This window comes from Octopus bimaculoides, chromosome 2, assembly GCF_001194135.2.
Source record: "Octopus bimaculoides isolate UCB-OBI-ISO-001 chromosome 2, ASM119413v2, whole genome shotgun sequence".
NCBI classification, from domain to species: domain Eukaryota; kingdom Metazoa; phylum Mollusca; class Cephalopoda; order Octopoda; family Octopodidae; genus Octopus; species Octopus bimaculoides.
Genome location: NC_068982.1, coordinates 131440863 through 131452866, shown reverse-complemented (window position 1 = coordinate 131452866; position 12004 = coordinate 131440863). Strand labels below are relative to the sequence as shown.

At 37.8% G+C, this 12004-nt stretch overlaps 1 protein-coding gene across 1 annotated transcript in view; it reads left to right on the top strand.

The window, feature by feature from the left end:
• LOC106867961 (probable G-protein coupled receptor 158) overlaps positions 1 to 12004 on the top strand; it is a 244957-nt gene that overhangs the window by 201199 nt on the left and 31754 nt on the right. Inside the window, exon 3 of the mRNA XM_014913042.2 lies at positions 9264 to 9614. Coding sequence (XP_014768528.1) covers positions 9264 to 9614 — 351 coding nt within the window. The remainder of the gene's footprint in view (positions 1 to 9263; positions 9615 to 12004) is intronic.

The window sequence follows — 12004 nt, the reverse complement described above, 5'->3', positions numbered from 1 at the left end:
AGGTTTATGTCGCATAAGTCCGCCAATATTTTTGATGTGTTTGTGTGTGTATATATATATATATATATATATATATATATAAACGTGTGGTGTGTGTGTTTAATTTAAGTGCAGACGCATTTGTGTAGTTCGGATCATCGCTTGGAAATCATGCCATTTTCCGACATCATCACTAAAACGGTTAACATTTCAACGTTGTTGAAAATATAACATTTCATGTAGAAAATATGACTAAAATGCCATATTTTCACTTTCATAAATCACTGGAAACGGAAACCCAGGAAAATACTTTTCTTGTCAAAGGTATGTAGTTTCCTTGCCAGAAAACGAATGTTTTTCCTTTCAAAATAAAACCATTAATGAACGTGTGCAGTGCCTGCTAGACACAATAAATTATCTTGAGTAATGTTGTCACCATTGAACTTTGATCCACCAAATATTTTAATTAAATTCCTAATTAACGTGAGCAAAGTATTGCTGATCATTACTTAGGTACATCGAATTTTAATCGAAAAGGATTAGAGTAATTAACAGAATATGCAAAAGACAGAAACTGGCCAACAAAACTACGGCCTTCTTTGTCGTATATAATTTTGTCTTAGTTGAAGAGGTGTAAAGTTTAGTGAAGAACCACATTGAGAAAAGAGATACCATGGAAGTGTATCAAGAGAGTTTTTTTTTTTTTTTACAAGAAAAACATCTTTAGGAACTCATCTTTGCAAGGGGAACAATCTTTTGTGCAAGCCATCGAGTTTATGTATGACTTGGCGAGCACTGAAATTAGAGGTCATAAAAACATTTGCCCTTTTTTACTCTTAAAAGACACTAAGGTTTTTGACAAAGATTCACTTTTTGATCCTGAAAAAAATTAATTCTGACGCGAGAAATATACTTCATTTTCATGTAGTCCTGGAAACTAAGAAGAGCGGAGATTTCTTGTACAGTAAATAAGAAGCTATTACGAATAGCAAAGACAAAATATTGTAGCAGTATTTAGCATTCGAAACCTTATCAGTTCTGTAACCAGAAAAGGGCAACAGCATGTCAGTTTCTATATTTGTCAATGTCAGTCCTTATCGAGTAATCTTAGCCTGTATTTCAACCGATTGTTGTTCTGGAGCATTTGTTTCGGTGTTAGGAGTAATGGAAAATTCCATGCAGTTTCGCACCATATCATGGTCGTAAATTGAGATGCACTGGAAATACAATGCAGAAGAGAGAGAACACTCACAGAGGAGGAGAGAGGAGAGAAAGCACTCGCAAAGAACCGCAGAGGGGTTTGTGGGGAGATCAACTAGCAGTCATAGCACGCTGACCACGTGTTGAAAAAAGTCCACTCGTCAAACATACATTTTCATATCTCGCCAAGCACTAAAACTAAACATCTTTCTATTGTCGCCAAATGCGAACGCAATATTTACTCCTCTTACACACTAACTACTTGTAGTCGGCATAACGGTTTATATAAAGTAATTATTATAACATTTATCAGTAAATAAGTGTGTTAATGAAAGCTAAATATCCTACTTCGTTTTATATTGGAGCAGCACGCAGCCAGAACAAATAATTTTGCTCTTAGTAGCTAACAACAATTTATCTTTATCCATCTATCTTTGTGTGTTTGTGTGTGTGAGAGAGAGAGAGAGAGGGAGAGAGCGTGTGTGTGCGTGTTTAAATTGAGTTGGTGTGTAAAGACTTTTGCATGTGAAAGAATGTGTAAATATTAAAGTAATAAGATATTTGAGTGTTAACTTATGAATAACTCTTTATACTTCGAGTAAGATATCCATCAAGAAAGGAAAACGGTTAAAGAAATATAAGCGCATTGTAGTAGTGTCAGTGGCAGTGGCAGTGGCAGTGGCAGTGGCAGTGGTGATAGCTGGGGTGGCAATGATGATAGTGGTAGTAGTAGTAGTAGTAGTAGTAGTAGTAGTTGTAGTAGTCAACATTGTTTCTGTTTCCAGGGTTACAGGCCTCAAAAATGAAGTTGAAGTTTTCAACAAACAGGATTGTATTAAAAGGTACATTAGTCAAAATAATTTATAGCTGAAGCGTAGTCTCAGCTGTTCATATGTTGCTAATAATGTATAATTGAAAATAGTCTGAAATTTCTGATAAGTAATTGTTTAAACAATCTTATGACTAATCTTTATCTAATCGATTGATAAATAATATATGTCTTAGTTTCTTTTCTTCTCTTCCAAAAACTTTCATATAAATAATTGTATTCATTTTACTATTTATGAAATCGTGCAACATGCAGACAAATGGACTCTCAGTTTTAGCATTATAAAAATATTATCACACAATGAGTGAAAGTGAATATATCTGTGTGTGTGAATGTGTGTGTGTGTGTGTGTATGTGTGAGTGTGTATGTATGTGTGTGTGTGTGCGTGTGTGTGTGTGTGCGTGTGTGTGTGCGTGTGTGTTTAAAGATCATGTATTATGACAATTGTTTTAGCTTCAACTCAAAATAGCAGATGAAGTCATAAGCTAAACAACTCCAAGCTGTGTATGCACGTGTGCATGTGTGTGCACGTGTGCGTGTGTATGTGTGTGCACGTGTGCGTGTGTATGTGTGCGTGAATGTGTGTGTGTGTGTGTGTGTGTGTGTGTGTGTGTGTGTGTGTGTGTGTGTGTGTGTGTGTGTGTGTGCATTTGAAGCAAGATTTTTACCCAGGCTTCTGAGAGTTTCTGACTATTTTCAAACTTTCACCATCAATACCATATGAATAAAACAACCGCTACTGCATATACTGAGAATTATTTCTCCTGTTTTTGTACTTCACACATTACACACACAAACACACACATACAATTATGTACATAAATATGAACATATAAACTTCAACCTAACTTCAGCCACTTTACAGCACCCAGTACACCATGTAAAGTGGTTGGCGTTAGGAAGGACATCCAGCTATAGATATCAGTCCAAAACTGACAATGGAGCCTGAATAACCCGTCAGCTGGTCAGCTCCTTTCAAACCGTCCAACCCATGCCAGCATGAAAAATGGACGTTAAATGATGATGATGATGATGTATATACATATGTGCGTGTGTGTAAATATATAAGTGTTGATATATATACGTGTGTGCGTGTGTGCGTGGTGCTGAAAACTTCCTGGCTTTAAAGGTATTGTGAATGGCCTGGTTGGAGACCCAACCTTCCAAGTTCTTTTACAGGGCTTAGAAAAACTGGAGGAGTGCAGCAATAAGTATGTGAATCTAAAAGGGAAATATGTTGAATAAAATTATAATTAACTGGTGCTTCTGCATTATTTTCTTTTACCCAAAGCCAGGAGCTTTTAGCTCCCTCGTGTGTATATATATATATATATATATATATATATATATATAATACAATAAAAGTCAGTTTCAATCCTGCTTATTTGCTTGCAATGTCAGTGAAACTGGTGCATAATGGGAAAATACCATGGATTAAGTTTACCCTGAAATTTTAATACGAATCGAATGAAACAAGTTTCGCGTAAATAGGTGAAATAGTTTTCAAGATATTAGAGATTTTCAGGGTATAAATATCCAAAACAGTGCATAATAGGAAAACGTTCCGAAAATAATCTTCCTCCTGAAAGGGAAGAAACTTATCTTTCTATTAGACTGAGTTTTTTTGTTTTGTTTTTTTCGAGTGCATTTTTAGAACGCCCTGCTACCACGTAACAGCGATAAAGGATCCGAAATACCTGTTACGTGGTAGCATGGCGTGCAAGAAATAGCAGCCAAATCTTTCGTTTTCTGTGGGAAAGTAGCTGTTTACACGTGATTTCGATGTCACATTCATTAAAAGCATGCGAAATAACCTGGAGAAGAAAAAAAAACCCACGAAACAAAACTTCGTTGCTGAGTAACTCAGAGTTTTCCGGTGATCCAACGGGTCACCGGTGGTCTAGTATATGTATATATATATATAATAATCGATGAAGGAAACGGAAGATAGATTTAGCACGGGTCTTTATTCAGTACAACATTCGTTTTGACCAATCCTGCAGCTGTCTGTTATGGGTAGGATATTATGCATCTAATTGCATAAAAGAAGGTGATGTCCCATGCATGTACTTCCTGTGACACAAACTGCACAGATTGATGCAACACAATTAGATGCACAATATCCTACCCGCAATGGACAGTTGCAGGATGGGTCAATACGATCATCATACTGAATAAAGACTTGTGCTAAATCTACTTTCATTTTCTTTCATCAGTTATTATTTCAACTAACACTGCGGAATTCCTATCGTGGATGCAGAGAAAACATACCCCAACAATGGATGATACCAGGTAGCCCACACTGCGAATGCGCTTTACTCAACAATCTAACTGACATATATATATTAGACCAAAAAATTACAGATACACATATATACAGGTCGTCGCCGACTTACGACCAATTCGACTTACAACCGATTGACTTTACGACGATTGGCGCATCAGCTCTCGGCAGCAATAATAAACAGTCCAGCTGAAATCTAATGGGTTTAATTTCTAATCCGTCTACGGATGATGCCAGCTAACAAAGGCTTCCCCTAGGTTTAGTTATCGATCGCCACTGTGTTGGATGACTATCCTGTCGTGGAGACATTGAGGCAACCTCGTATTTGCTTATAAGACGACTGCCTGAAACTCCAAAATTTCTGACTAATGCCAGTATAATAGTATAATACAGAATGGTGTGTGTGACTTTTACCTGAGAATGTGCATTAAGAATGTAAAACTATAAAACAAAGCTACGTAGGCCGCCTATAGGCCGACTTACGACCAGTCAGTCAGAACCAATTGTGATCGTAAGTCGACGGCAACCTGTATATATATATATATATATATATATATATATATATGTATGTATGTATGTATGTATGTATGTATGTATGTAAGTATGTATGTATGTATATATGATTGTGTGTGTGTGAACATGGATGTGCATGCATGTGCTCTATAATGATTGTAGAATTTATAGAATATATTTATTCACAGCAGGGGTGCAGTGAGTAAAATTCAAGGCTGGAGTAGAGAAGTCAGACCTTAGAATGCTAAGGATTAAGGATTATAGTGAATGTCAGTATAGAGCAGAGTGGACATAGCCATCACGTCTGCTTGGAAAAATATAAATAAATAAATAAACAGCCATTAAATTGATAGTGGTTGTAACAGTTTTTTATTAAAATGATGATGAGGAGGAGGAGGAGGAAGAGGAGGAGGAGGCGGAAGAGGAGGAGGAGGAGGAGGGTGGTGGTGATGCTGGTTGTAGTGATGGTGGTGGTGACAGTAACAGCAGCAGTGTTGGTGGCAGTGGTGGCAACAGTGGGAATGGTAGTGGTATATGAAAGTATGATAGTGGTGGTGGTGGTAATTATAAGTGGCCACGGGGTCCGTTAAAATGATGACTGCAATAAATGTGAAGAAAACATTAGTGATGGCTATGATGATGATGATGGTGATGATGATGATGATGATGATGATGATGATGATGATGATGATGATGATGATGTGGTGGTGGTGGTGGTGGTGGTGGTGGTGGTTATATGTGTTACAATTCAATAGGAGTATGGATGGCTGAATCAATAAAGACCCAGACAACCAGTAATGTTTGGTATCTGGTCTCCCCTGTCTGTGTGTTGTGTCTGTCCGTAACCAACATACTTAACCGTCTCTCAAAGAAGCAAATTCACTTTGCAGTTTTGTAGCGTGTAGCAATAAGTTATATAATTTGATTCTGTTCATAAAATTGATGAGTATTTTTTTGTTGGTTGGCAGTGTTAATTAGTGTTAATTACAATTCTATCTCTGAAAAAAAGATGACCTATAATGAACTGAAAAATGCATTTATTTAATTCTATCAAAACTGAAATGAACTCTAGCTGTGTGGACAATGGAGATCTGCAAGAATAAATAGGAATAAATGAAAAGAACATATTGATAAAAGAGAAAGTTGAATGTAGTAGCTTGCTGCTCTGCATTAGATACCAAAATGCCGCTTTACATAAATGTGTGTTATTTCCATCATGTTGAACAGTACGTTTCTGACAGCATCCGGCTGAATAGAAATACAAGGGAGATAACTACGTTGGTGTGTAGAAGATAGTTGTCTGTATATCTATCAATCAAGCTATCTATTGATTTATCTTTCCATATATATATATATATATATATATATATATATATATATATATATATATATATATATATATATATATATCATCATCATCATCATCGTCATCGTCGTTTAACGTCTGCTTTCCATGATGGCATGGGTTGGACGGTTTGACTGAGGACTGGCGAACCAGATGGCTGCACCAGGCTCCAATCTGATCTGGCAGTTTCTACAACTGGATGCCCTTCCCAACGCCAACCACTCCGAGAATGTAGTGGGTGCTTTTACGTGCCACCGGCACGAGGGCCAGTCAGGTGGTACTGGCAACGACCACGCCCAAATGTTTTTTTTTTACGTGCTACCTGCACAAGAGCCAGTCCAGCGACACTGGCAATGACCTCGCTCGAATATTTATCACGTGCCACCGGCACAAGTGCCAGTAAGGTAACGATCACGCTCGAATGGTGCTTTTTACGTGCCACTGGTACGAAAGCCAGTCAGCTACTTTGGCAACGATCACGCTCTTAGCGCTCCACTAGCACAGATACCAGTCATCGAATTTGATTCCGATTTCGATTTCACTTGCCTCAACAGGTCTTCGCAAGCAGAGTTTAGTGTCCATTGAAGGAAAGGTACGCATAAGTGGGATGGTTACAACCCTGGCATAGGCCACGGATTATGATCTCACTAGCCTTTCCGGGTCTTCTCAAGCACAGCATATTTCTAAAGGTTTCGGTCAGAAGTCATCGCCTCGGTGAGGCCTAATGTTCGAAGGTCGTGCTTCACCACCTCATCCCAGGTCTTCCTGGATCTACCTCTTCCACAGGTTCCCTCAACCTCTAGGGTGTGGCACTTTTTCACACAGCTATCCTCATCCATTCTCGCCAAGTGACCATATCAGCGCAATCGTCTCTCTTGCACACCACATCTGATGCTTCTTAGGTCCAACTTTTCTCTCAAGGTACTTACACTCTGTCGAGTGTGCACACTGACATTACACATCCATCGGAGCACATTGGCTTCATTCCTTGCAAGCTTACGCATGTCTTCAGCAGTCACGGCCCATGTTTCATTGCCATGTAGCATGGCTGTTCGTACACATGCGTCATACAGTCTACCTTTTACTCTGAGCGAGAAGCCCTTTGTCACCAGCAGAGGTAAGAGCTCTCTGAACTTTGCCCAGGCTATTCTTATTCTAGCAACTATGGACAATGGACATTAAAAGATGATGATGCTATATATATATATATATAGCATCATCATCATTTAATGTCCATTGTCCATGCTGGCATGGGTTGGATGGTTTGCCTAGAGCTGGTCAGCTGAGGGGCTGCACCAGACTCCGGTCTGATTTGACATGGTTTCTACGGCTGGCTTCCCTTCCTAATGCCAACCACTCCAAGAGTGTATTGGGTGCTTTTACGTTCCACCAGCACGGGTGCCAGTTGCATGACACCAGTGTCTGCCACAACTATGATTTCACTTGGCTTGATGGGTCTTCTACTCAAGTACGGCATATTCTTTTCTACTCTTGATAAATGGCCTGAAATTTGGTGGGAGGAGAGATCTAGTCGATTTGATCGACTCCTGTACACAACTGGTACTTAATTTATCAACCCTGAAAGGATGAAAGGCAAAGTTGACCCCGGCAGAATTTGCACTCGGACAGATGGAATACTGCCAAGCATTTCACCCGGCATGCTAACATTTCTGCTAGCACGCCACCTTTCAAGCACGGCATATTGCCAAAGATCTCAGTCATTTGTCATTGCCTCCGTGAGGCCCAACGCCCGAAAGGTATATATATATATATATATACGACTGTGCTGGTATGGTCGTGTGCTGTGTATGGATGAGGAGAGCTGTGTGAAGAAGTATCACTCCCTAACAGTGGAAGGAACCCATGGAAGAGGGAGAGCCAGAAAGACTTGGGATGAGGTGGTGAAGCATGACCTTCAAATGTTGGCCCTCACAGAGGCAATGACAAAAGACCGAGACCTCTGGAGATATGCTGTGATTGAGAAGACCCGGCAAGTAAAGTGAGATTACAGCCGTATCCTATACCAGTGTCGCATAACCAGCCCATTTAAAAAGTACCTTTGAATCGTAGGGTGACACGCCGTGTTTGAGGAGACTTGTTGAGTCAAGTAAAATCAAAATCAAAATCAAAACCAAAAATCAAAATCAAAAATCAAATCAAAAATCAAATGGAAATTGTAGTTGTGGCCGATGTTAGTGCCGCCTGCCTGGCTCTCGTGCTGGTGGCATGCAATAAGCACCATTCATGCGTGGGTCATTGCCAGTGCTGCCTGAGTGGCTCCCTATACCGGTGGCACATGAAAGGCACCATCCAAATGTGGTCGATGTCAGCGATGTAGCCGATGATGATGATGATGATGATACGTGGCACGTAAAAGCACCCACTACACTCTCGGAGTGGTTGGCGTTAGGAAGGGCATCGAGCTGTAGAAACTTTGCCAGATCAGATTGGAGCCTGGTGTAGCCTCTGGCTCACCAGTCCTCAGTCAAACCGTCCAACCCATGCCAGCCTGGAAATCGGACGTAAAACGATGATGATGATGATGATGATGAATATAAAAATTAATAGTCAGGGGAATAGTTTTATTTGACGAAACTGGATTAGTGAAGGCACATGGTCCAGTGACCAGAGTATTGGGCTCATGACCATTAGGTGGTAAGTTCAGATCTTGAATTGGGTGGGACATGCTATCTTTCAGTAACAGACTTTTATTTTATATTGCTCCAGTACACTCAGCTGAAAATAAATACCAGTGACATTTGGTGGAGTCGTGTATTCGCAGTCTAAACATTAAAAAATTTCAGATAACACTGATGTTATAAATGAATATATTTAAGGTAGACCAACCCAGCAGTAATGTATTACTTAACATAGTTTCCTGTGTATGAACTATGCATCATTTTAACTGAATACTTGATATCCTTTTTACATTTTATCCTATTAACCACATTATTACATATTTTTATATATTATTATATTTTTTATATAATATAATATATTTATTATATAATATTTTATCATATTTTATTTTATTGAATGTACACTGAATATATACTGAATCTACTGAATACTTGATATTCTCTAATAACTCTTCATTTGATTATAATTTCAGTGTATTGCTGTGCCAGTGGTTGGTAAATTTAAACGTGGTTCCTATCGGTGCCAGTGCAAGCCAGGCTATTACTTTCCTATGATCAATGCTAGCCATAGCTATTTTAATGGAACATTGGTTGAAAATCAACTACTGGAACGGTTGAGAAATGGATCTGGTCACTCAAATCATTTCTTGGACTCTTTCCAATGCCTACCATGTCGTAAAGGATGCCCAAACTGCGTTGATGATCAGCCATGCTTTGTTGAATACAACATTTTATTAAGAGGCATACCACTTGGAATACAGAGTTTTTGCATGACTATTACAATTGTCTTAGGACTAGTTGTCTTTCGTCTAAGAAAGACCAAGGTAAGTGTTGTGGCATGTTCTTTTAGTTTTACAAGAATTAGAATATAACATCTGATTTAGCAAGAGAAAGTTCCCGTTTTTCAGATAATTTTTGGATTTACAGTAAAATCAAGGTTCAAACAATCAGTGGGTTTTGTCAAATAAAAATATTACTTTAATTCATCAACACCAGCTCTTACTTCAAATTTCACTGGTAAGAATAGAAAAGATATTTAACTATGACAATCTAGGTGCAGGAGTGGTTGTGTGGTAAGTAGCTTGCTTACCAACCACATGGTTCCGGGTTCAGTCCTACTGCATGGCATCTTGGACAAGTGTCTTCTACAATAGCCTCGGGCCGCCCAAAGCCTTGTGAGTGGATTTGGTAGATGGAAACTGAAAGAAGCCCGTCGTATATATGTATATATATATATGTATGTGTGTGTGTGTGTGTGTGTGTGTGTTTGTATGTCTGTATTTGTCCCCTAGCATTGCTTGACAACTGATGCTGGTGTGTTTATGTCCCCATCACTTAGTGGTTCGGCAGAAGACAATGACAGAATAAGTACTAGGCTTACAAAGAATAAGTTCTGGGGTCGATTTGCTCAACTAAAAGCGGTGCTCCAGCATGGCCGCAGTCAAATGACTGAAACAAGTAAAAGAGTAAAGAGTAAAGAGAGTAGTCCAAAAATTCATATGCAAATATTAGTATTTGTGTATTCCAGTTTGCTTTTACCTCATTTTAGAATATCTGTCTTACTAAGAAACTTTCTTTAATGGAAAAGCTTCAATAATGACCCATTACTAGTTTATGTCCTTTGTTTCTTTTCTACTAATGATAAAACTGACTTTATTCTTAATTTATCAATTGTCAGCACTTTCTACTTTAATCCATCTGCTTCAATTACCACTCTCTTTTCTTAATATCTTCGTCTCTGCTACACTTTGTGAATCCCACACCCAACATCATATACAGACCTTCTGAATAAGAACTTCTATTCAATGGAACATTAACTCTGTCATGCATTCTTCTGATCACTGACTGGTAATATTTTTATCACCACATCATTTTAATTCTTTTCACTCAAAGGGACCCTTAACCTGGACCTCTAAGAGGAATTTAGCAAGACAGAACAAGACATCTATCAGGCCTTATGAAAGTGGATGAGAATCTTCCCAATATTGAATTAATATATGAAAGGGATTCTTTTGTTTGTTTTTAATGAGGGGTCCCATTGATAACAATGGTCCCTTCCTTGAAACTTCAGGCACTAGACCAATGGTTGATCTTCTACCCCTTATACACTCCACCATAAAGTATCCTTACTTCTTGGACATGATAAAAATTTGATTATTCATAATCAACATAGCTACATAATTGTTTATCGGCCATGTTGTCTTGGTGTTTATTATTAACAGTGAAGCATTATAATATTGGTTCCTCACATTGGTACAAGATCTTAATAAAGTCAGTGGTACTTAATTTATCAATGCTGGTGGGATGGAAATAAAGTCAAACCTTAAAGAATTTGTATTCAATCTAAAGGGACAAAAGTGGTAACTACATTTATTCTGGTATTCTTTATCTTTACTTTCATTCAGTATTAGACTTCATTTTAAATTTAACTTTTCTTAATGGAGATTCAACTATGATTTACATTTTATTGAATGGTATGTCAAGGGTCAACTCCTTGAATTAAGCACATTCTATACAGTTACATAATATCTAAAACCATGTTTTATGAGCCCTCTTTCATTTTGGTTTATGAAGGGATCTCAGTTCCATCAATTTAAAATTTAAAACTGGATGAAAAAATGTAAAGAAAAATACTTAGATCAACAAAATGTCTTGTCCCATCTTTTTAATTTAAAGTTGAATCAAAGTTTCTTACAAAACCGATTTATCATTACAAATATATCATTCTCCCAAAGTCAAGATTAAGTTGTCGGTTGTCTGACAAGGCTGACATTGGCTCATTTGCAAAAATTATTCTGCTTTCTGATAAGAAAGTGTAAAGGAAATTAGCATAAATTAGTGTAAGAAGTGTTATGAGAATTCAAAGAATCTGTATTCAGTGATGTGAAACTCTTAACTATCAGTTTTAATAAACAACCATTCACAACTTTTGATTAACAGCTGGATGGATATATGAATATGCAGATTGGATTTTTAAAGTAATTTCTTTTCCCTAGAAAGATAGGGAATCAGTGATAGAATGTTAAATTTACTTGAGTATGCAACTATAAATAGCTTATTAAAAGAAATTTTTCTGAGTTGAGACCACAAACATGTTTTCATTTCTCGTTCCACTTATTTTGCTTCATTATGGTGCTAATTCCTTTGGAACAAGAAAAGAAGTAAAAATGTCACACAATCTTAATATCCAGCTGTATAAATATATTATATATAT